Genomic DNA, 25,987 nt, shown 5'->3' with positions numbered 1-25,987 from the left:
GCTAAAATACTGCTGTTAATATATGCTAACAATGATTCGATCAAGCACTCATAATTGTCATAATGATGTGCTCATCATGAAAGGATTGTCCATCTTTTCCTTACAAAATGGAGATTTAAAGCTTTAGGATTGATTTTGCAACAGGACTTCAGTATGTAACTGAAAAAGATGAGGCTGGGATGTTGCCCAGTGTGATTACTGAGTCACTCAAAAACAAAGTTAACACTGAGATAAGCATTCCTTAGCTTCGTGGTCCTGTCCTATATACATCATAGTGTGATAGTTTGAGGCACTGTGCTGTGTTTTGAATACGGCTTATAACTAAAAATAGCTAACTTGTTTTTCTTCTGGTCTAATTACTTTTGTAAATGATCTGTGTTGGTTTTTTTTAAGTAGACCTGTCCATTTTAAATGTTGAAATACTTCTAGAAACCTGCAGACATTTTTAGACAGAATCCTGAGTTAAATCCTAAAAAAAAGTTACTTACACTAATTATTTTAACTAGTTTTTCTGCTTTTTGCTTTTATCTAAACTGGAGCTAGACAAGTAGCCAGGTTAGGTTTGAGTTTTTTGTCTTTTTCTGTGATTTTTTTTCTTAACATTCACTTTGTAATACACTACTGTTACACCAAGAGAATATTTGAATCGTGATTTAAAATGCTCTATGCCCTAAAATCCAATAAAAAATAGAATATGGACTAAACTGGATACCACATGTAGTATACTATCAAAAGATGGAGGAAGGAATGCTGTGTTTCGTTATCACAAATGTTTGTTTCATGCATCTGCAGTATAACAGCTTCTCTCTGAGCAATCATGTTATGGAAATACCTATATATAAGAATAAATGCTCAATGCCAAAGCTCTTGCAGTAAAGTGCTAGCAAATAATTTATGGAAAAAAAAGTTTAGGAGGGAGTCTTTTACTGTTATTGAGGTTTGTTTTTGAGAACTTGTTGTTTGAGCTAATAAACAAAGATAAAACATCATCTAAGAAAATACACTAGACCAGACAAAACTGAAGAAAAACAGGAAGGAAACAAGGTAAAATTCAGGCATGAGAAGTTTCTGAAATGTTCTTATTTATTCAGCTTCCAGAACCCTTGATTTTGTTTCGGCTTTACAATGAGTTCATTGGACTTGCAAAGGAAAGCCAGAGTGTTAATGAGGAACTGGATGCTAAACAAGCTAGTCCCAAATCAAAGAAAAGGCAGTCAATCTGTATTGAACTGAATAGGATCATCATTAAAATTAAAGACCTTCTGAAACAGCTGCCTGTACCAAACTATAACACTCTTCAGTACCTTATTGGACACCTTCACAGGTGAGAAAATACTTTAAATGTAAATTGCTATTGAAAATGGAGCTGCATGCTAGATGGTGTATACTAGGAAACGACTACCCTTCTGGATGACAGTAGAGGAAGAAGTTGCAGGATTTGTTGTCATTTGTCACTGTTTATTCACAGAAATAGTTACATGTTGTTTAGATTGTGCTGCAGTTATATTATTAGGTCCTACATTACATAACCTTATGCCAGAAGAGAATTTAATGAAATCAGGCACATTCTGACCTTTTAAGAGATCCCATGGAAAAAGACAGATTTGTATTTGTATTCATCAATTACTCTCACTAAGTGCTTCAGAAGTAGCATAGAGACTTTATAGTTTGCCTAAGCATGCCATATGTGTAGTGATGTTGGGTTGAGGTCTTTGAGTTGTCACGTTACTAGATTCTAACCTGTATTTCTCCATCTGTTTGCACATACCCTTGCCTACCCTCCTGCCTCATTTATTCAAAATTCCAGATGGTCACAAATAGCACTAAATTAGACATAAAAAACACACTGAAAGGGCTTAGTCCAAGTTGCTGTTAAGTGCTGTCATCTTTGATTCTGCCTGCCACCCAAACCCACCTTTGGTATTTTTGTCTTTTAACCTCTTTAGACATAACTTAGAATTAATACCTAAAATAATTCTGAAGTAGTGAAACCCCCTCTTACTCTTGGTTGTTCTTTTCCTCTCTCCTTATGCAGGGTTACAGAACAGTCTGATGAAAATAAAATGTCAGCCAGCAATCTTGGCATAATATTTGGCCCAACTCTGATCAGGCCACGTCAAACGGATGCTACAGTGTCCTTGTCGTCACTTGTGGATTACCCATATCAGGCACGGATAGTGGAGTTACTCATAACATACTATGAAAAGATATTTGATGTTTCATTGCAACCACTTCTGAGCACATCTCAGTCTGAAGAAGCTGCCATTACAGTCAGAGTTGCATTATCAGGAGGAGAGAGGGAGCCACAGCAGCAGAGGAAGTCATTTGTTGCTGTAAAGGAAGTGAGTGAATTCTCTTGTGCTGATGCAGTGCCACCTGTGCCATCTTACCTTGTGTTAAATGCTACAGCATTCTGAAACACATTTCTATAAGCTACTTTTTTTTTTTTTTTTTTGGAGTCTTTTCTCTTGTTCTCATTTACTTTCACTCTGACTTACATTAACAGGGTATTCTGATAGCTCCAAGTGAAAACAGAGCTTCAGAAGCAGCTGTGTTGTTCTTGGAATCAAACAACAGCAAGAATACAAAAGAACAAGTAGATATGTCTGCAACTGGTTAGTGGAATTTTATTCTTGGATGGGTGAATAAAATGCATTTAAGTGGATGCATAGATGAATTAGATTATGGTGCATGTAGCTCTTCAATTCAAACAAGCTAGTCTTGCCTAAAAGCTTGCTTGTTAGTGCTTGATATAGTGTTTTTCTTTGTAAGAGGAACAGAATTAAATCTTTCTAAAGGCTATCAGAAATAAATGTGGTTATAAAATCAATTTAAAGTATTTGTTAAGACAACACAATGGTGACTTCTTTAGGAAAAAAAAAAATGGTAAAAAACATTGTGGCCGTGGATTTCTGCAATCTACTATGATGCTATGAAGCAATATCCAGTGATAAACGTTTTGATCATTGTTGTCTCCCAGAACGTGCTTCATTACCTTTTGGTGGTAAACAAGAAGGCTCTGGAAAGAGTAGCTCTCTGACAGAATCAACAGCTGCAAGCGTTTTGGACATTATTTCTGCTCCAAAAGAGACAGGTTTGCCTATCCTACCTATAAATCTTATATAAGATTTTTGTTCTCCTGTTTGCATGCGCTACTACAGTGGTTTATTTTAACGTAGGCATGATTTCCTACACTTTATTTACATGTAACTATACATGATCTCGTAATTACAACGATTTTGAGTTGTTGTTACCAGTTTGGTGATATTCTGTACATAGAGTACAACATTCTGAAAACTGTTAAAATCTTAAAAATGGAAAATTATCCAGGAAATGGGAGAGCACTAGCAAAAAAAAAAAAAAAAAAAGTAATGTAGTCTCTGTCTGCTTTCTCCTTAGTCACATCTGTACAATGTCTGTTTTACTGTTATTGAAATACTAACATTTGGTTTTAGCAGGTTGCTTATAGCTATGTGGAAAGTTATACCTAAAAGCTGTTATCCTATTACAATACCAGCTGTGAGGGAGCCATTAATGAAGATTGTATTCTGTTTGTTAAAGTCTTGCTGACTTGACGAGCATCTATTTATGTGTTTTCAGGTGATGCTGTGAGTCCAGCTTCAGAAAAAGACAATGATTCATTTGTTTCTCCAGGTGAAGATGGCTGTAAAATTAACTTACTTCCTGCAAAACCTAATCGTCAAATTAACAAAGTTCCATTGCGGGTTCCAAGGACAAAACTAGCTATTCGACCTGTGAGCTTACCTGTAGACAGGATACTTCCTCCATGTGTTTTGAATGAAAGAAATACAAAAAATGCAGGAGCAGTAAGTCCGGAGAATCTCGGCAAGAGCCCTACTATTGAAGAAGTTTCAGAGGTAAAGGCACTCTCTGCTGTTAGTACCTGTTGCAGACTTTCTTGTTGTGACACCCAGATGCTGCGAAAAACTTGGGACAAGCAATATAAACAATATGATATCACAGCAAGGACAGCGATGATTGTGACTAATGTGCCCCAGGAGAACCGAGCACTTGAGAGTGGAACTGCAGGTGCCTTATCTTCATCATGCAGCATGGGTAACAATTCTGCTAATGCCAGTCTTCATGTTAAGCCATACTCTCTTTCTGTAAGGTCAGGAAGGACAGCAGCAGAAGGGAGTGGTCCTGATGCCAAGCCTGTTGCTACCTTCAGAGCATCAAGAACATTGCAGCCACCCCCAGGGACATTTTATAAACCACCCTCTAACAAATCAAAACAAAATGAAGAGAGTTCTACCGCAAAAGCTTGTGCATCAACCAGTGCTAGCTCGGTGCTTCACCAGGATAATACTGTGAAACTAGCTAGGAGCTCTGTGCCTTTATCAGGTGATCCTGGACAAAACACAGGTGAACAAAAAACTAGCTCAGAGGATGCTCACCCTACAGATCTGAAGCCTACTTATCAGAGACTGAGACCAAAAAGGATCCAAGAGTTGGAACACAGGGAAGCTCATTTTGTATAGGGTGCAAGTTCCTCATGGACTGTATGCAGTTCGTTGACCTTGCCAGGGGATACTTCCATTTGTCCATTTACCCTATGCTTTCCCTTGAGAATCCCACTTCTGTGCCATATTGAAGTTATTTTTATATATGCAGCTTTTTAAAAATGGAGGGGAGGGGTGGGGAATCGTGAAGGAAGTAAGTCGAAATTTTTTGTAATTCAGTGGATTTTCATAAGGATTTATTGCATCCCAATCCAGAATACAGCTAATGGGTTCATTGGATAAGACACAGAGCTTCATTTCATTGTATGGAATGAAGTACTTAATCATAGAGAACTGACTATCACATGTAGCAATGAGGTGACCCATTTTTCATAATAGATGTTAATAAAAATGGAAGGGTTTGTTCACTGTCTAAGCATAAACCAAAGCTTGTAATTTGCTCTGTAGAAGCATTTGTTCAGTTTTATAATCTGTGCAATTAAAGCTTTGCTCCTGAAGAGACTTACTTACTGGCCAGCATGGCCCGTCATTATGTATCATATGTGTATATTTAGGCAGATATGGTTATCTGTTGACAGTTTTCTGTGTGTCACTTTGTACAGCAAAGATGCACTTACTGAGCTTTGCTATTCAGAAGCAGCAGCCAAAACACGTCTAATTTCTTGTATGTGTTAGTGAGTGGGACAAATGTTCACAGTCAGTTTCATATGGGAGCCCTTCTAGAGAGACTCAGTTGCAGTGGTGCTGTCTTTCCCAGTGGAATGAAAAGGCAGCAATTTGCTTGCTGTAGATCAGTTTTGCCATCTAACTTGGTGTAACTGAAATGAAGAGCACTGTTTCCAAGTGTCAGTGAAAGAGCTGAAAATAACCAAAAGTCTGCAGTAGTAGGTGCATCTAATGGTTTTCACTTTATATTAAATGGTTTTTATGTGTACACTGTTATATTTGCTTTAAAATATATTAACTTGTTAACATTTCAGTGACTCTGTGGCTTCTATATATGGATATCTTCTAACTTATTAAAATATGGACATTTGGCCTTTGCAATAGTATAATAATACTTTTCTGCATCTGTCTTTAGGGGATGGTTACACTTTTCTTAATCAGATTACAGTTAATTTGACCCTTTCTAAAATGCTGTAGAGCACAGTTAGCATAGTACTTCCTAACAATAACGACTGAACGGACTAGGAAGAGCAAAGAAACAATTTTCAGTATGTTTAACACTGTAAAACAGAACTTTTCTACTCCATTCCTTTAGTCCTTCCTCCCAAAATACCCAAATAAATCCCACATTGCATTCAGTGGACATAATCTGATTTTAGTTTCCAGAACAAAAGATGACAAGGAAGTCGAAGCTCTGTATTGTGAGTTTATCATCTTAGCACAGAGGCACAGCCCACATACTTGTCAGAGGCCATGCTACCACTAGTCAATTCTGGTCATGGCTTTAGCCACATTCTTAGGGTGCTGCTTTGTGAAGCCTGAGGGCACCAGCCAGACAACTGCTTCTGGCCAGACTGACATTTCAAGCTGTATAATAAAATCAGAGGAATAGTATGTCTTCTTGACATGGAAGGGAGTTTCTCCCAGTTTGAGAGTAGAGGAGGGGAAAAAAATTGCTATGTGAGCAGAAATAGCATTAATGAAATCTAGAGGCACAGTAGCAGAACATTATAGCACAGTTGTGAAAAGATGATATTATCTGTATGGATAAGGACTGCATGATGGAAATTCATTTTTAAACTTCAGTTAAATCTATGGTCTCACTATATTTTTAGATACTTTAGCATATGTCCAGTACTGAATATGGTAATGGATTAAGTTCTAATAAAAATTTTGATGCTTTTAGTTAGTGGCTGTCAGGTGAATGGAGGGCCTCCAGCACTCCCCCCACACAGGCTGCTGAGATGGAGAATCAATCTGTGTGCTGGTCTGTGAGAACAAACGGATGTGTTTCTCAACCAAGGTGCAATGTTAGCTGCTACTGGCCAAGTCACCATCCTGGTTTTCATCACGTGCCATCCATGTATGTTGGGCTAGGGTGAAACGCTACTGCTGTTTTTAATGTGCTTCAGCTCTTTGGACACTTCCTGAGGCAGGCAGCTCCCCAAAGGCTGGTCTGAGCACTGTGAGGGCAGCATTGCAAGATGCAGATGTTATAATACTATAGCAGGTTATTTTTACGGTTATTTGAAAGGTTTATCCCTTTCAAAATGCGTGTCTCGAAGTACTGGGGCTAACTGCTACATGTGCTTGGTAACCCCGTAGGCGTGTTTTGTGTGCAGCAATTTCTGACAAGCAGGCATTTGCGGGAGGTGAGGCGCCGAGCGCCGACGAGCAGTAATTGGGGGACCGGAGGCTGCGATCTCTTTTTAAAAGTATTTCTAAATTTTTCGTTAGCCGCTGTATATCGGTTTCAAGCCCTTCTGGCGGTGGCGCAGCGAGGCCTTCCCCCCCCGCGGGGCGAAACGCCTCAGCGGGCCGGAGGCGAGGGGGACGTGGCGGGGCGGGCCCCCAGCACGGCTGCGGGGGTAGCAGGGCCGTAAGGCTGACGGGAAAGCCGCTGGTTTTCTTTTTGATTGGAAATGTTACGAATGGGCCCTATTGTTTGTTTCTATTCTGGTGCAAATTTCTCCAGGTCTTGCGTTTGGAGTTGCTTCACCGCAGCCGAATTGCTGCAATCCCATCCACCTCCCTCAGGTGACAGGACTCCGGGTCACGCAATGTGCGAGCCCCCTGCGGCTCGCCCTCTTGGGAGGAAACCTTTCTGTGTCAGATTTGCTTGGTAATTAGGTTTTCTGAAGTTGTAATGCACTGCCTCATCCCTCTTAAAGGTTTGTCAGAGTACTGACTTCCATAATAACCTGACCTAATTAGTCATGACAGCTGTTTGTTTAGCAGGGCCCCTAATGCTACCAGAACTACCCTTCTGACACCATCTTTTCAAATGCACGGTTTGTTCGGATCTGAGGGAAAATCTTAAAGGAGTATCAGCTTCTTGGTACATATACCGTGGTGTGCCTGTCCTGTTCAAACCGAATATAAGGGAGGTTTTTTATTCAGGAGTTCTTAAAGTTGCAGATTGAGCCGTTCTGCATCAAGCACAGGATTAAAACAATCTTCTTACCACTGAGCAGTGTTATTCTGCATCTAAGATACGTGTTTCTCTGCAGCCTAGCCGAACGTTTCCTTCAGAAATCTTTCACTTTCCCATAGCACAGCAGTGCTCATGCATGAGGTAAGCTTTTGTGGTAAGTTTTCCAGTATTTTATTGCTTCTCTTTAAGTCCTTGTTTTGCTTGCAAATCCATGAATTCTTTAGCTCCTGTAGTGTAGTAAAGGCCTAATTGAGGTCATCTGAAAGCCAGCACAAAATGCTGTGTGAATGCTGTCAGTGTGTGTATGCTAACATTGGTAATCTAGTTCAGATCACGTTTGTACTTTTTAAGTGACTCCTTTACATATTCTCTGTGATCTCAGCACACAAGCCTGACTGGTTTTGGATGAGATTAAACTGAGACGTGCTTCAGCAGGGTACCTGATGTGCTTCAGTTGCTAATGTGTGGTCTGTGGGGCCAGACTGGAGATACCTGAAGCAACTGAGACACCGCGTCTGGGTGCTGAGCCCTCAGCACTCACTCTTTCACTCTACAGATTTACTTCTATATGGTCATCATGCTTGTTAATGTACACAGACTTACTGTGCTGGCAAAATGGGACAAATCATTTTGGCTTTCCACTAGCAAAGCTTTAAGGCTGGTTCTGTGATATTTAGAAATAATGCTATTTTATATAAGCATGTCAACATGTAAATAAGTTATATAGCAGGAGGCTTCAGAAGAAGTTTCTATCTGCATGCCCCTTCTTCTTTGTAGAGGAAGGAGAGTTTGGCTTCAGATACAGATGTGTGGGATCTTGAAAAGTATTTTCACTCACAGATAGAAGAAAAAGGCATCCTAAAGCTCCCAAAATGTAAAATGTTAGAGAAAGGCGAATGCTAGGAAAAAGCCCTTGTGTTCCTGGTTGGCAGAAGAGTTTCTAAGTGAAGTAAACCAGGTTATGCTAGACTGGAAAACATTCCTTCTGAGTTTGTACTTTGGTATGCTTTGCAATTGTTTGATCACTGCACGTCCTGTGTAGATAGGGGTCATTAGCCCTCCACTGAGTCTACGTGTCACAGGATTTGTTTAAGGTGCCACATTTGCCTGTTTTGAAACGTGGAGGAATCTGTCTGATTCTGTTTGCCTTTGATTTCTAGGAGCATGCACCTTTCAAAAAAATGTTTTCCTGGGGTTTTTCTTACTCTCTGATTTCTTGCCAGTGCACCCCTCAAATCATTCTGTCAGTAACATTATGAATTGTACAGTTTTCACTAGTTTCTGTGCACTGATTTCTTTGTGGTCTTTTCAAGTGGCACAACTCAGTTCTCTTTTTGTCTCTTTTCTTTAATTCTTTCACTAGCTGCCATTTCCAAGAAATACCATTTGACCCCAATTTTTGTCCTTCAGGTCATGCCTTATCTGATTCATAGAGGCTTCTGAAGCCCAGCAGGAAAAACATGAAAAACCTTCCACTTGGGTTTTCCACAGGAGTTTAGGATAACTGGATGCAAAAATTTTTGCACACGCAGACACTAGAAGAACAAACTCCCCATGCTTTTCACAAGGGAAGTGTGGCAGGAACAGCAAAAACATTCATTTTGTCATAGTCATGTGTGAAAATGAACTGGGTAAAAAAAATATTTTTCTCCGGTTACTGCAGGTTTGATTTGTCTGCACAGCCCAGAAGAAATTCCCAGTCTCTAGAACATTGTCTCCTATAGAGAAAAATACTTGTGCCACCTTCATAAAACAAATGGAGCTTAGAGAAAGTGTTGAAATTCCTATGAACTAAGTGTTGAAGTAGTGGGAAAGGCTTGTGTCTTCTCTAAGACCATAGCAGCAGACATACAGTTGAAGAACTCTGCTTATAAAGTTACTAAGGGCAGTGCTTAGATTAAACAGTCTAAGAATTAATTAACACACTGCATTGTTCTTAACCTGGTAATGAAGTAGTCTGATATGTCAGTACCCCTGGAGCTCAGGGTCCTCAGCAGAAGCAGGAACATAGTGAAGGTATTGATTAAATTGATAAAATATAAATACAATACCTGAAGAAATACACAGTTAAGAGAATTTGTTGATAGCTTTTATTAATAAGGTATAATAGGTACAGTACAAACAGGGTAAGAGTACCCTTTGCTAACTGCTATTTACAGTCTGGAAAAAAAAGGAATGTTTTACTGAACCTCCAGGATTAAGTCAGGGAAGAGCTATTGTTCATTGTTGGCAGCCAGTCAAAATATGAAACCTACTCCACATGATGTGGATTTGTTTAACTCATTTTTAGGCCTCCCTGTTACCTAACATGAAGTAAAATACAGAGGCATCTGATTCAGTCTATTACTGTCTTCATTTACTATCAGCTGAGAAATAAATGCTTAACTTAATTTCTAATGGCTTTTTGTAGTTCCAGCTGTAACACTAGAATGTCAAGGTTTTAAAAGCTGTTGCTATATTTCCCTGTTGAAAGGCAAAAGCTAGAAAAAGAATGAAGAAAAAGCCCCTTTTTATGACTTTATTGTTTAAAGATATTTTTATGCCTTGCTTGTTTGCTTGTTTCTTTCTGATGTTGTCCTGAAGGTAGTAAGATAGGATTGAACTTTGAGAAATTAGTTTTTTAAATATAAAAGTTAACTTATTTCTACTGATTTAAAATCAGTATTTAGCTTTGTTACATTGTGTAGTAAAACTAGTAGTAATGATGGATGTAACTAATTGTTTCACTTGTCTTCTGTCAACAATACATATAATTTTTTTTCTGAATGTATGCAGCAAATCATTTTTCTATGTTATCATACTAACAGCTAGCAAAAAAGGAAGAAAGCACAGAAGAAGTGCCATTTTTTATTTTCCTATGGTTTGGGAATTCGTAATAGTCTTCCCACGCTTCAGCAGTATGCTGCTGATGGAACCAAGTTATTTTTGTTGACCCTTACACTCAGCCCCCGGAAGTGGAAATCAGTTCCTGCAAAAGGAAAATTAACAATCCAGAGATTTATGTATGCCATGGATATAAGTCACATCCTTTGAGCTTGTTATCTTTGGGCAGCAAATGCACGCCATTCTAAATATTAACAAACTTGATTGGCATTAGCTTCTTTTGGAAAGCTGAATGAACAGTTCTTAATGTGGCGTGTTTGTTTTGTTTTTTGTTGTAGTTTTCTGCTTTTAGGAGGGGGGTTAATATCTGTGTTAATAAGCTTAACTTTTTTGGTAACTGAATTTCTTGTAGTGCCTGTGCTGTTCCTAATCGCAGTTGCCTCAAACCCTGGCTGATCTTGCGATCTGGATGCTTCTGCCTTTAAGAACAAAGGTAGATCTACAGCATGACTAATCACTTCAGAAGTTCACGTACCTCCAGAGCCCATGTGGAGTTCTCGACGCATTTTTGCTAGGTACTATTTTTAGCATGGACCTTCTCTGTAGTTAAATTGCACTGTTTTGCTCTACTTAAATTCATAGAGTTTGAATCTTGACGATACAGTTCTATGTTAATCTGTCGAGTAATGCCTAGATAGGGAAGGATATTTCGGGACTGAAAATGAGTTACTACTTATTTATTCTGTCCTGCTACAGAATCTGAGGTTTATCTCTCCACTGTCTCCTGATTGCACTATTTTAGTTCTTTTTTCCTACACTTCTGTTCCATGTTTACCTGTCTAATTTAGGTTTCTAAGCTGTATAAGGTTAAGACAATTACTCTTAACAGACTTAAGACAAAGACAACAGTCATAATTGTGAAAGTGTTCCATTTAGGAAAGCAAGCTTCTTTCCACTAGCTCCCAATTAAGGTTTAATAAACAAGGCAGCCTGGAGAAATGTAAATATGCGGTAAAATTAGAAATGTTTCTAAAATATGTCCGCAGAGCAAAATGGAATCTTTCTTCATGTTTTATATGTTGTCTGCACCTCAAGTATTAATGCTATAATTTAAATATCTTGGTTTAGGCTAAAAATAAAAATGTTTTTATATTCTGATTTATTTAGCAGAATCTTAACCTTGGCAATCAGTCTAGTAATCACTGTTTTCTTTCTTTCACTGATTCCTTTGCAATTTGTACATGTTAATTAGGTTGTCTATCATTAAGGAGTTACTTCTCTTATAAGGAATCTCTCTCCCGATGGCTCTCAACAGCCCTAACTAGCAAGGTTTAATGTAGAAGGACAATCTGGATAACCTTACTTATGTCCCTTTTTCTTCCCAAGGTTATTAGTTCTGTCTTCTTTACTACTTAAATGCCAAGTGTCAGAAAAGTAGCTAAATTTTCTAGGGCGAATGCTAACAGAATGTTATCTGGCAATCCTAACCCCATTCATGACCTTGCACTGCAATTTTTACTTGCTAACAACAATAGTAAAAGTTACAGGATGGTGCAGGTATGTCATACATTGTGAGCAATGTGGGAACATGAGCTGACAGACTCTGTACTACTAGGGAATCTCTCAGTGAGATAGAAACAACATATTGGATAGTTCAGTAATGAGCCAAGAGGAAGAAGAGGAGAGGCCAGAACACTGGCAGAGTACATATTTTATGGCCTTGGTATGAAGGCTTGAATTTCCTTTCACAGCTGTTGCAGAAAGATTGCAGAGTGCCCACCTGGGGTTTAGAGGAAGATGAAAGGAGCTAGAACAGAATTGGCCTTTTCCCATTTTTCCAGCTGTAGGATTCATTCTTCAGAACACCAACAGGTTAGAGAGTCCTGGGTTATGCAAGGGTGTCAGAAAGCCATCTGACTGCCCGTAGTCAGCAGCTCTGTGAAGAGAACGTCAGTGGAAACCCTTAAGGAGTTGCAGGCATGCCACACTAATGGCAACAGCAAGCTGATTGCTACTGGAGCTGCCTGCAACTAAATATATATATAAACTTGGCTTTCCAAGGGAGCCATCAGCCTGTTCAGCTGCAGAACCTGCTGTCAGTAGTGAAACTGCCAAAATCTTGTCTTGCCTTGAAGGTCAGCCAATTTTATTTTATTTTATTTTCCTGGGATCTAAACCCTTCCAACAGTTAATTGCTCAGAAGTGCGCTCGATTGGGTAAACATCTGAAGAACTAGATGTGCTTCTTTTGAATTACTGAGGAAAAGAGGGGAAAAAAGTGAATGATACTGTCTAAATTCTAGCCTTTTCTATCACCCATGTATACATAGGAATCAAATGGTCAATCTGAAACTTGATACAGATTTTCTTTCTCACTCTTCTGTATTCAGGTGTTTGGTCTCAAAGTAAGACTTCAATTTTGTTCCCTCTGTTAGGTGGTCAAAACAGGCCCCAAATCGCATCAGTGTGAAGCTGGATCTCCCAAAATAAAATTGTTGTCTGCTGCATGTCATTATGTCTGTTTAGGATCTTAATGCTCTCTGTACCATAAGGACTACTTTTCAACGCAGTAGCGTGGAATTGGTCAGAGTCACTCAAAGCAATGGGTTTATTTTGTTCCCTTTAGATTTTATCCTGTCAAGCTGGGAAGCTGTTGCAATCCAAAAGTGTATGTCTTCAAACCATCAAATGTTAATCCATTTACACTTTACAACAGCAATAGCTTTTTTTACCTGGTCTCATTTCCTGTGTTGTTCTAGAACTTGAGTTACTACAGTTGATGGACTAACACTGAAAATTACATGAAACTCTTAACCTACAAAATATGGGAAATGATGCAGGTTTTGTCATCATCAGCTTTGCATTGATTTTTTTCTGCAGAATTGATGTCTTGTTATTTGGTCCCCAGTAAGCAGCATAGACAATTCTAGCTAAGCTTGGTCTCAAATACTCTGTCCCCGTCTCTTCCGTGTTCAATGTGTCAGAAGAGATCTGCATGTCTTTTAGGAACATTTTTCCAGCAGGTGTCAGCCCCTCTAACCAATGCTGTCTTCCTGTGTCCTGTTGAGGTCTGAATTTGTTTTCAGATCTTAAAATGTGCACCTGAGAAGATTTTCTGAAATGGTCAAAGAGTTATTAACTTATTTTTGTGTCAACTAATGCTGTGTTGACAAGTTAGGACAACATATTCTTACATGCTATCCAAGTTTTGCCTCTTAAAACAAGATTTCCTCCACTTAATAGATTATCTACAAACAAAATTCTAGATGAACAGTGGCAAGAGAGACTCAACAAATCACCTAATCTGTGACCAGTTTTGCCTGTGCAATTCTTGTTAGAGATTTGGGTAATATCCAACAAACAGATCTACCTCATCATTCTCATAGTCAGAAAGTGCTTTCCAATATTTAACTTACATCTCCTTTCCACTGACTCTCAGTTACTAATCAATCATGAAGAAACTATTCTCTTATCCATAAGGCAGCTATAAAGTAGGAAGTGTATACAGGAACAAATTAAAATGTTTCCTTTATTTTTGAATAGGTCCCTGTATGTGGAAGGTATCTGTTTAGACTTATGTGTCCAATTCTCTTTTTCTTTTTGAGGGTAAAAATTCAAGTTGGTTAAAATGAGGCATGAATCTAGTAAGCAGAGCATACAGTGGCTTAAATTCTGTTGTATCCCCTGTAAAGTGTCCTACAAGGCGCTGAATTTAAAAACCTGTAAATCTGAGATCCCATTTTTTTGGTTTTGTTTTTTTCTTTTTTATTTTGTTTTAAATGGGAACAAAATTAATTTGCCTTTCCAAAACCCAGTGTGCTTATCAGTATACATTTATAGTGTCTAAATGGAAAGACTAATTCTGCCTGTAAGTATTTTTTATGTAAAGTAATTGGAAATCCATGTTTTCTTGTAAAACAAAAAAAATATATTTTAAAAACACTGATTTAATCTGATAAAGCGGTTAATTGTTGCATCATTTCATTACTTGAAAGTCCAATTTAATAGCTGGATTCAATGTTAGTGACATTTTTTCACTTGAAAGAAATGCTTTTCCTCTCTCTTTCTTTTTGCTGATAAAATGTGTGACAGGAAACAGCCTCAAAACAAAGGAAAGCCACATTTTTTCATGTGTGATAGTATATCAAGTGCAAAATTATATGGTGCAGACAATGACAGGAACCAATCTCCACAATAACATAATCTTAAAATAAGAACAGAAAACAGTTTTGTTGATCTCAGATCTGTTTAAACTGTCAGCTGAGAAATGTCAATGTATCCTTTGCCACAGGTTTGCTAGAACAGTTGGTGCAGAAGAATGAACTTCCTTAGGCAAATCAGACTTCTACTCTGGAAGAACTGGATTCTTCGGAAAAGACAAAAGGTAAAATATTAGTCTTTGGATTTCAGCTTTGGACCATGCAGTCCCCTGGATGAAATGACTGGTGATACATTTATCACAGAATCACAGAATTTCTAGGTTGGAAGAGACCTCAAGATCATCGAGTCCAACCTCTGACCTAACACTAAGTCCTCCACTAAACCATATCACTAAGCTCTACATCTAAACATCTTTTAAAGACCTCCAGGGATGGTGACTCCACCACTTCCCTGGGCAGCCCGTTCCAATGTCTAACAACCCTTTCGGTAAAGAAGTTTTTCCTAACATCTAACCTGAAACTCCCCTGGCGCAACTTTAGCCCATTCCCCCTCGTCCTGTCACCAGGCACGTGGGAGAACAGGCCAACCCCCACATCGCTACAGCCTCCTTTAAGGTATCTGTAAAGAGCAATAAGGTCACCCCTGAGCCTCCTTTTCTCCAGGCTGAACAAGCCCAGCTCCCTCAGCTGCTCCTCGTAGGACTTGTTCTCCAGGCCCCTCACCAGCTTCGTCGCCCTTCTCTGGACCCGCTCAAGCACCTCGATGTCCTTCTTGTAGCGAGGGGCCCAAAACTGAACACAGTACTCGAGGTGCGGCCTCACCAGAGCTGAGTACAGGGGGACGATCACCTCCCTAGCCCTGCTGGTCACACTGTTCCTGATACAAGCCAGGATGCCGTTGGCCTTCTTGGCCACCTGAGCACACTGCTGGCTCATATTCAGCCGACTATCCACCATCACTCCCAGGTCCTTCTCTGCCTGGCAGCTCTCCAACCACTCATCTCCCAGCCTGTAGCTCTGCTTGGGGTTATTGCGCCCCAGGTGCAGGACCCAGCACTTGACCTTGTTGAACTTCATGCAGTTGACCTCAGCCCATCGGTGCCGCCTATCCAGATCCTCCTGCAAAGCCTTCCTACCCTCAAGCAGATCGACACACGCACCTAACTTGGTGTCATCTGCGAACTTACTGAGGGTGCACTCGATGCCCTCGTCCAGATCATCGATGAAGATATTAAAGAGGACCGGCCCCAGCACCGAGCCCTGGGGAACGCCACTAGTGACTGGCCTCCAACTGGACTTGGCTCCATTCACCACGACTCTTTGGGCCCGGCTATCCAGCCAGTTTCTAACCCAACGAAGCGTGCGCCAGTCCAAGCCAAGAGCAGCCAGGTTCTTGAGGAGAATGCTGTGGGAGACGGTGTCAAAAGCCTTGCTGAAGTCAAGGTAGACCACATCCACAGCCTTTCCCTCGTCCACCCAGCGTGTCACTTTGTCATAGACGTAGATCAGGTTCATCAAGCAGGACCTGCCTTTCATAAACCCATGCTGACTGGGCCTGATCGCCTGCTTGCCCTGCAAATGCTGCGTGATGACTCTCAAGAGGATCTGCTCCATGAGCTTCCCTGGCACTGGGGTTAAACTGACAGGCCTGTAGTTTCCCGGGTCAGCCCTCTGGCTCTTCTTGTAGATGGGCGTCACGTTTGCTAGCCGCCAGTCAACTGGGACCTCCCCCGATAGCCATTTTTATCAGCATATAAAAATCACAAATTCCTGACAGAATCAAATGAGACTGGGATATTGTCTTGTGCAGTTTGCAAAGATGTTTCTTGCAGACAGTGTTGCATTGTTTTCTTTGTTTATTTTACAAATACTACAGCATACAAGGAAAAGAGGTGTGGGCAGTAATATTTTGTTACATTCATAGAAGAAGATCTGTTGTCAGGAAAATGTGGGCTTAGGGAAATTTGATTCCTAATTTTAGATTTACTTCTTACACCCAACTGCTTTTAGAAGTGAATCCAATTAGGGGCCTGAAGCTCAATTAATTTTTTTTTCTTTATGTGCTTGAATATCATGATAAAAAAGGTGGAAGTCAGAGAAGTATTTTAAATCCTTTCAATCCTTCTAGATCTTGTGACACTTAGTCATGGATTAGAGCAGATTTATCTATTAGTTTTTACCGTATTTCACCTTTTTTTTCTTCTTTTTTTTTTTCTTGGTCAAAACCCTAAGACAGGGTCATGGTTATATGATGTACTGAGACTGCTTCTGTCAAGCTGTTTTTCATGGAAAGTTCCCTTTGAGCTCATATAGAGAAAGACCAACCATTTCAAACTAAAAATAATAAGGAACTACAGTCAGGTGGCTGTGAAGCTGTAACAGTCATGCAGATGATTTTGTCTTGATAACAGACATCAACAGGATCAAACAGAATCAGGATAAGTTGAAATGCTTGCCTATGCTGTCGTGATTTTTTCTGTGCTATCATTGTTTGAAAGTTGTAATAAATGTATCCAGAGTTGCTTGGAACCAGAGTTGCTTTGACTAGAATTTGGTCAAAACCAGATGGAAGGTATCTCCAACGTTTCCAGTTATTTTGCTGACGGAGCTGAGACAGAGCCCACTTTTGTGTCCATGCTAATGTGTTTGCTTGGTTTTGGCTAATAGAAAATAACAAAAGGTATATTGTGTAAAAATGCACCAGCTGTCTTGTCCTCTTCCATAACTCCTGGAGATCTTAGTTATTATGAATGACTCAAGCTAAAAATTCCAAGATCAAAGAATTACGTGATTTTTCCATAGACAAATTGAATGTCCATTGTTTCGTAGCTTCTCTGCAGACTTTATCCCACAGTTTGCATTGCCAGCAAGAGCTGATGCATGCAACATTGTCAAGTCGTGATTTAATACAGTATGAAATTAACTGATCCACACCTAAATTACACCACATATAAGGACCCAATTACAAAGCTAGCCTGCATTTACTGATTACCAAGGAGCTGTAATAGTTTGGTTCTCAAGTTCAGGGAATAAAAAGAAAGGAAGGAGAGAGAGAGAGAGAGAGAGAGAGAGGAAGGAAAGAAGGAAGGAAGGAAACGTAAGTAAGTCCATCTTGGAATGTATAATATGTATACTGAGAGAATTGAAAGCCTTTTTAAAAAACTTTTTAGCAAATAGATCCATGTCTTCAGTATTTTCAGTGTATGAAATACTGTTGATTTAAGCAAGTATTTCCAGATATTTCACCCAAAGTTCTTGCTTGGGTTTTAGGAATTCCTTTTTTTTTCTTTTTAATATTTTTCTTTTAGAAGTTTCAAAAGTGCTAGCCTCGGGGTTTCCTGGTGTTGCCAAAGAATGCCTTTTTGTGGTGATCATTCCTAGCTTTTAAGCACAGTGATTTAATCCACATCAGAGAAATATTTTCTCTACTCTGAAGGGTAAAACAAATTTTAAAACTGAGCCAGTAAAAATAATGTTATTTTTAAGTACATAAATCTACCTGCTTATTTGTTCACACAGAGAAACAAGGTAACCAAAACAAAAATCCCTAATGTCAAAAGCAGATATAAAATGTTTGGGGAAAATCAGCTTGGTTTTTGGTAACTATCGTGCTGTACCACAAATGGAGGCATATCCAATCTTTTACATAAGTTCATTATTTACTCTAATTCACAAGAGGAAAGGCTTCCTTACAGTTAACAGATGATCCACAGCCAATGTAGACTTGTCAGATTTATATGGTCTTATCACTGATCTTGGTCCATTACAAGTCCATGTGGATATTACATTCCTCTGTGTGCATTGCTGGAATTTTTGGCTCTTTATCTTATGGTTCTGTGGTTTTATGGGCTGCTCTCTGATCCTTCCTAGTATGTTCTGAGATACCGGTATATTCTCAGGAAAAGGCCTGCAGGAAAATACAGAGGGCTAACAGCATTTGGTCAGTCCTCATTGTACAACACACTGAATGAAAGCTTCACTTGTACTTTAGCCTTCAATCCCATCCAAACTAGTTAGATAAGAGAGAAAGTAATGCTGAATTCAACCTGAGGATTTTTTATTTCCTGGGAATGGAGGAAGAGCCAACACCTGAGCAATAACCCAGGTTAACTGCAGCAAAAATGACAACTCAAGAGTCTTCCCCAGTTCTTACCCCTTAGAGTTCATTTACACATAATGCTTACCCCAAACATCTTATTAAATTGTTGGCGGTGGGTGTTAGTGTAGACACACCAGCTGCTGAGAAGGACCTGTAACACTGTATGCTCAGCTATGGAGGAGAAGAACTGTACAGTGGGAGGTTTCCTACTCCAAAAATGTTGTCATCTGCCCTTTGCTTCTAGCAAGATTTTGTCTGGCTTTAAAAATGAGACGTGCATAACTTCTTAGGTGATTTATTTATTTATTTATTTATTTATTTATTTATTTTAACAAACCAACCTTGTAACAAAGTGTGAAATAGGAAACAGTTGCCTGTTGAAAAGCTTTGTATCCTTTTGCCATAATCTTAAACTGTGTTTAATTAAAGCCAGTAAACAGAATGACAGTGGAAAAAGTAGGGCAGCTCCAAAAACCTGTTCTTAATTATTCTGTGGAGTATCTTTTACCCTGCATGGCTCAATCTGAAGAAAAAGGGGGGAAAAAATTACATTCACATGTGGCGCGCAGTGTCTTTGGCTCTGCTGCTGTACACATTACTGTTACATGTTTGGTGCCTGATGTGGGAGGCAGGAGTAAAAGAAAGGAGGCAGGGAGAGCTTTCCTGTGCATGTAGTACAACCCAGGCAGTGGAAAGAGTCTGTCCTGGCTCTTGTAGGGAGGAGGAAAAAAGCGCCACGTGGCTGGGCGCGCACACACAAAAAAAAAAAAAAAAAAAAAAAAAAAAAAAAAAAAGCTGGTCCTCAGAGCCCAAAGCCTGTGTCACAAGATCAAAGAACTGTAGTTTCAAACCTCTGCCAAAACACACAGAGGCAGTAAAACTGAAACATGAGAGTGGAGGAAAGACTGAAAAAACAGGCAGGATGTTTCTCTGTGGTAAAGTAGTGCCCTTAATTTTCTGTCACAGCTAGCAGCTGATGTCTGTACTAAGTGTATTAAAAGACCTGGGCAATAAAGCAGCCTTGGATGGAGCCTTGCATGTTATTCAGTAAGAGGTTTGATCTTAATGTATACATTTTTACCTGTATTAGAAAATTAATGATGTTGAAATGAGTGGTGACAAAAAGAGGCAAAAGTAAATATAAAAGAATGTAGGTTTATGATAAAGGCTTTACCTTCAGGTACGTATGTTACACTTTAGCCTGCTAATGAGTCCAGCGTTGCAAAAGTGTGGATAAAATCCCTCTGTTTCTCTATTGCATCTAATCCTGTTTTTCTGTATTGTTACAGTGTCATCCACTTTGTGTAAGAACTTAATTTATCTTTAACATTTGGTTTGAATGGATTTTTGCTTTTTGTTTTTCCAGCTTCGTCTTCTGGTGGAGCTTGTGTGGCCTCTGTCATTATTTCTTGCCCTTGTGTGGCTGAGGAAGGCTAATCCATTATATCGCCAACATGAATGTAAGAACATTTGACAAGTTTAATGCTCTGACCTGTGTTAGATAATGCCTAGAAGGTCTCAGACAGAGATACTGGTCTTGGATGCCAAGTATTTTCTAATGGCAAAAGGACAGACTTTGCTGTGAGTAGTTTAGTTATTTGTAGCCATATATTATAAAACTTACCAACAAGGGGGAAAAAACCTCTAGTTTTCCTGTGAGCTATTTTGTGGTTGGACTTACTTGATGTCTCAAGGCTCTGTCAAATTGTAGATTTCTGTAATTCTGTTGTTGATGAATTGTCTCACTACTGAATATAAATAAATAAATAAATAGGCTAGGTCAGAACTAAATTCCAGTAGAAAATAGTCATATTGTTTTTATCAGTTCCTTTAGAAGATATAATGTGTGAACACTTAAGAGTTTTCCAGTGGAAGTGTACACCTTAGTGAAGCAAATATGAATTTTACACAGTAGGCTTCTTTTCTTAGTAGGTAGTAACCAACTGACTGTCTTTATGCAAACCAGAGACCTTAAACCAGAGTTATACTGAAAGGCTGTAATGCTGATTATTGCTCCTCTTGTAATACTGATTCTTTCTGTATTTATTACTGTTTGTACATACTGTAGCATGATAATCATCCTAGTTGCTTAGTGTTCAGGCTAGATAATTACTTGACTCTAGAGATACCAGGTTTTGCTTATTTAGCTTGGACTGTTTATGAATGTTGCCTGAAAAAGAAAAAAAAAATCAGAAAGTAGAATTTTTGAAAGTATTCAGAATTCTAGTATTCCATTTCTGTTGAGGAAAAAAAAAAAAAAATCTGCTCTGCCACTTGTCTCATTGGAAACAGAATTAGTCCAGTGCTAATTACTTTCAAAAATCCTATACAAACTACTCATTGTTTAGTAAAAAAGCTCAGAATGCTATTCAGTTTCACACAAGCTGCATTAGAAAAGGCACCTAATCATTCATATTCTTTTGTTTCCCAACTCCAGGTCACTTCCCAAACAAGGCCATGCCATCTGCAGGAACACTGCCGTGGTTACATGGCATCTTCTGTAACATGAACAACCCTTGTTTCCGCAGCCCAACCCCTGGAGAGAGTCCAGGTGTTGTGTCCAACTACAACAACTCCATGTAAGCAGAGCTCTGTGTGCAAGACAGGGTTGCAGTAGTACAGACCCGCTAGGCAACTGCTGTTAGCTTGCCCTGGGCACCTGTTGAACGTGTTGTCACCTGCTGAGTGTTATAAGGAGAAAGGGTGAAGCATCTTCAGCCTGCTCAGATTGGTCCCTCAGTATACTGGAGAGAGTTTATAGAATAGATCTGTGATGTAAGCAAAAAGGGAAAGGTGAGGATTTAAGAAGATTTAAAAGAAGATTTAAGAAGATTTAAATCCATAGCTTGGAGTTAATTTAGCATTTCAACTTTGTTCCTAGTGAACAGGGTTTAGAATAGTCACCTGGGCTTCTTTGTGGGTACAGTCATGCAGTGAAGCTGAAGGGTTCCATTTTGTGTACACTCTGGCTTTTCTAGGTTGCTGATTACAGAACGAACTGTCCCTTTGTGAGTCAGAGTAAATTCAGTGCACTACAGAGGAAGCAAATACATTGTGTTTTCTGAAAGAATTTTGTCCTTCCTGTTTGCTGTTTCCTGTAAACTAAAATAAGTCATGTGGGCAGAGATTTACCTTTCCATGTATGGAAAAACATAACCATTAAAGAAATACTGTGCTTCTTAACAGGTATTTATTCAAATTCTATCTCAGTTTTACTGCAGAAGGAAAAGCCTATGATATTTCAATTCCTAGATGTGCTTGGCCTCCCATGCTGCTAATAAGATCTGTTCTTCATATTTGTTTATAAACACAGGACCTGACTGAATACTTATTTGAAATGTGTGTCCAAACCCAAGAACTGTGGGTGAACAGCTGCCTGTGGTGAAGTCAGGCACTGTTGTTTTCAACCCCTAATAGAAATATTTTCTGAAAGTACTTAAAAATCACTGTTACATTGGAGGGGACTGAGATGGGAGAGGGGGGAGGATTCTGTACGTTTCCATGTCATTTATCCAGCTGATCAGGGCTGCTTGTGCTCTGAATGCCCCAACCAAATGCCAAAGCAGATCCTGGGCCATAACTGGAGCAGGTTTTCAGTACAACTGTGACATAGGTGTTGTTTGGGGAAGGTCCTTTCCCCACAGCAAGATCATCATGGCTTATTAGAGACCAACCTTCTGCCACACCAGTAGCCCTCTGAAACCTTCTGTGGACTCCAAAATCTGAATCCCACACCACCTGAAACTACTTTGTTACCACCACAAAACTGGACTTTGAGTTTCAAGGCTAAGGACAAAATAACTTTTTTCCTCATCCATAGCACAGAGAAAGTCAATCTTGCTTTTTTCTTTTTCTTTTTTTTCTTTATGTGAAAGGTTCTTAAGAGTCATCAGTCTTAAGTTATTATTGATTCACTACTTCTTTCAGCCTTGCAAGAGTATATAAAGATGCTCAAGAGCTCTTACTGGAAGCCCCTGAAATCCGTGACCTTGGCAGAGTCTGGGAAGAACTGATCATTATGACTCAGTTTATGGAAACAATGAGAACTAATCCTGAAAGAATCGCAGGTAATTGTTTTCTCTATATCCTTTAGACTATTGAATTTTTCCTTCTGAAAACTGACTATTAGTTAACGATGCAGAGATTAACAACATAACGTATTTCACACCTGGCTGTTACTCTGCTTATTGTTAGAGAGGGTAAACTAAAATTAATTAACAGAAGGTGCAACAGACACCTTTCATTTGAGAGATGAGAGAGGCATTCAGTTTCATTCTGCAAACAGGTTCCTTAAATAACAGTAGACAAAACTCAAGCCACAGAAACAAAGAGACATCACCACCCAAAGTGAAACATGTGGATGAAGAGATTTCATTAATTGTTACTACAGTAGAGGCAATTGCACTAAGAAAGCATCACTGAAAGATGCAGAGGAATGAAAAGCTGGGAACATGCCTGAATAAATATGAAGGGCATAACCCAGCGAAGAGCTTAGAGAGATTTTTATTTCAAGTATTAGCTGAAATAGGTTTGGAACAGTGAGGAAAGAAACACTTTGTTCTTGTTTTGATTACGTGTTTAGAGAGATTAGGTATTGCAAACTTATATAATTTGCAATTCTGTTTGCTTATAAACTCCATTAATTTTTATGCAAAGTCATGTGCCAAACTCAAAATGCTATCCTTGGAAAATATAGGAAATGGACCAATAATCATTTTCTTAATTTAATATTTGGGCTTTAAATAGATAATTTGAAAAGATACTCCTAAAACTAATGGCACAAAAATGCAATGGCTTTCAGAATTGATCTGTCCCATTCTCAAATCCTTTGCCACAGGAATAATATTCTTATTAAAATAAAATATTGCCACCTAGCATATATTTTAATAAGATGTGTGTAAACCATCAGATACACATGCTCCACTATCCCATCAGAGGTTTCTAAGTAGAAGTAAGAAAGGGTGTTTCACTATAAATAACAGTGGGAAGATCAAAATGCAAACAACAAAAATCTGAGTATAATCTGAGATGTGTTTTTTACACAGCTGTAGAAAACAAACACTCCTGTATAGGGGAGAGGAAAAGCATAAAGTGCAGTGGGTTTGTAGTATATTGCTCAGGGACAACACCCCATGGTTTGCATCCTGTATCAACTTTACTTACCAGCTGGGAAATAGAACACATTGCTCCCAACTCCTGTGAAATATAATGCTAATGCTATTTCAGAATCTGTTATTTTGTAATATGTTTTATTAAAAAATAAAAGAGTTTTGGAATCTCCTGTTTGCATAAAGCAAAGTTACAAAATCAGTCCTGCTAAAGTCAGCTAAAGTAATGAAATGTGAATTACCACTTTTATCTATACAGAAAAGGGTACTGTTGAATTAACTACATGTATATAAGGTCTGTGTTTGTGTAACTTACTACTATTGCCTGTAAGAAACAACCTTAACAGAATACTAGGGCTGCAAAGCTGAGCAATGAAAAACTACCAAATGCTAGAATTAAAGCTGCTCCTCCTCCCGATTTCTTAAACCAGATTCACCTCTTGAGTCCTCCTTCCTTGTCCCACTCCCCCCTTGCATTTGACAATATGTGTTCTTGTAACGTGCTTCCTCCTCCACTGTGCCTGGGTTCCAGGAAGGGCATCAGTGAAAATACAAGCACAGTGAAAATACAACAGGCACCTATAATTGTTTCAGTGTCTGCTGCTGAAATAAATACATGGAGGAGCAATTGCAGAAGTTCTGCTCAGCACCTGCAGCCCAGGGCAGAGTTAGCTTAATGCAGAGTGAGATTGTAAAAGTTAGTTGTTGGACTCTAATGAGATTCTGCATAACTTGCATGAACAGAAACAGTCAGCTGCAAATTAGTGCATGTTTATGTGGAGATGTCCAAAGCTGCATTCCCCGTGTCAATGTGATATATGTTGCTCCTATCAGTTTCAAATTCCTGTTCTAAAGGCTGCAAGAGCTACTGCTTTTCAAACATTCTTTGCATAAGTCTGGGAGTGCTTGGTGAACTACCTTTAATTAAGGCCGTAGTATTTAACAGACAGGAGTCATTTCACTTTCCAAGCTTTCACGTGGACCATGCTGAGGCAAAATTCATACTGATACACTAAATGCAAAAACTATAGAATCAGGTTAAATAGCTAAAGGTTATCAACAGCAAGCAATAAATTAGTGTAAGTGTAAAGGGTTGGCCAAAGTTATTCACACAAGATACAGCAGAAGGGACCCTCGTTCTAACAACAGTAGCATACTTCAATCCAAACATTTAAAATAAATCATTACCTCAGGAAAAAAAAAAAATGCAGACACTTTCAAATGCCATCAGGGATGTTTTGAATATTCTCATTGCTCAAGTCCTACTCAGAAGGATCTTTGAGAGATCAGATATACAGAGTCAGAACAGCCGTCATTTTCTCATAATCATTCCCCAGCAAAAGATTAAAATCACGTTGAATTTCAAAAATAGTTTTGGACCCCATTAGTCACTACTAAGCACATGAGTCAAAGCACATAGTTTTTGCTGGTTTAAGCCAGTGTTTGAGATGTTCCTTACCTTCCTTGGTCTAGAATTTCACTGATTCCCATACTCCTTTCTTCATCCAGGAAGAGGAATACGAATTCTAGATATTTTGAAAGATGGGGAGACTCTCACTTCATTCTTGCTGGAAGATGCTGGTCTCCCAGATGTTGTTGTTTTCCAGCTTATTAATGCTCAAGTACGCCCTGAACAGGTGGGTAGAGTGAAAAAACTGCCAAGCGTTTACCTGTGTGGAACACAATCCCTTGAGTTGTATATGCAAAGTAGCTTCAGTGGGGACCTTGTGCCCAGAATTTCTGTTGCCTTACAGGTTACGTGCATTATATCCACCTTTATGTTTTTGAATCTGGAAGAAGAGGTGTTTGTTTTGTCTTAAAATAATAATAATAATTAATAATAATGTTTTGAATATGTATTAAATAGAGATGTTTTTTTGACGCTGTTGTTGCAACTGAACTACAAAACAAACATCAAGAAATTATACTGCCAGGCAATGCATCTGTCCTCATGATTAAAGACTTGGCTCAAAATCATAATGCAGCTGTGCATCTTTTTTGGAACAGCAACCCTGTTGAATAGCAGCAGAGAACTATTTTCAGTTCTTGATTTAACATTTTAATTCTTTGCCCCAACGTCAGCAAAGTAACGTTGGCCTTATAGCACTGTCTCACATGAATAGGTGGGAGTGGGTAAGCAGCCCCACATTTTCAGATTCCAACTGAACAGCAGACCTGCTCTGAAAATTCACAGTGAAAGCTGCAGGTCAAATC

At 39.1% G+C, this 25,987-nt stretch overlaps 2 protein-coding genes across 7 annotated transcripts in view; both read left to right on the top strand.

Annotated features, from left to right (window-relative positions):
* The window catches only part of ARHGAP29 (Rho GTPase activating protein 29), a 57,455-nt gene extending 52,466 nt beyond the window's left edge, over positions 1 to 4,989 (top strand). For 5 of the 6 annotated variants that reach the window (XM_082766407.1, XM_082766404.1, XM_082766405.1 and 2 more), the window contains 5 exons: positions 1,092 to 1,324; positions 2,036 to 2,342; positions 2,507 to 2,615; positions 2,981 to 3,094; positions 3,601 to 4,989. In XM_082766407.1, coding sequence (XP_082622533.1) covers positions 1,092 to 1,324; positions 2,036 to 2,342; positions 2,507 to 2,615; positions 2,981 to 3,094; positions 3,601 to 4,502 — 1,665 coding nt within the window. In that variant the 3' untranslated portion in view covers positions 4,503 to 4,989. The remainder of the gene's footprint in view (positions 1 to 1,091; positions 1,325 to 2,035; positions 2,343 to 2,506; positions 2,616 to 2,980; positions 3,095 to 3,600) is intronic. The other variant, XM_082766408.1, reaches the window with a different exon arrangement.
* Positions 4,990 to 14,724: 9,735 nt separating this feature from the next.
* Positions 14,725 to 25,987, top strand: part of ABCA4 (ATP binding cassette subfamily A member 4) — a gene marked incomplete at its 5' end in the record, with an annotated part of 70,425 nt that continues 59,162 nt past the window's right edge. Inside the window, 5 exons of the mRNA XM_082766246.1 lie at positions 14,725 to 14,790; positions 20,032 to 20,125; positions 21,103 to 21,244; positions 22,593 to 22,732; positions 25,283 to 25,410. Coding sequence (XP_082622372.1) covers positions 14,725 to 14,790; positions 20,032 to 20,125; positions 21,103 to 21,244; positions 22,593 to 22,732; positions 25,283 to 25,410 — 570 coding nt within the window. The remainder of the gene's footprint in view (positions 14,791 to 20,031; positions 20,126 to 21,102; positions 21,245 to 22,592; positions 22,733 to 25,282; positions 25,411 to 25,987) is intronic.

This window comes from Aythya marila (genome assembly GCF_965140915.1).
Source record: "Aythya marila genome assembly, chromosome: 8".
Classification (NCBI taxonomy): domain Eukaryota; kingdom Metazoa; phylum Chordata; class Aves; order Anseriformes; family Anatidae; genus Aythya; species Aythya marila.
This window is presented reverse-complemented; position numbering and strand designations above follow the sequence as displayed.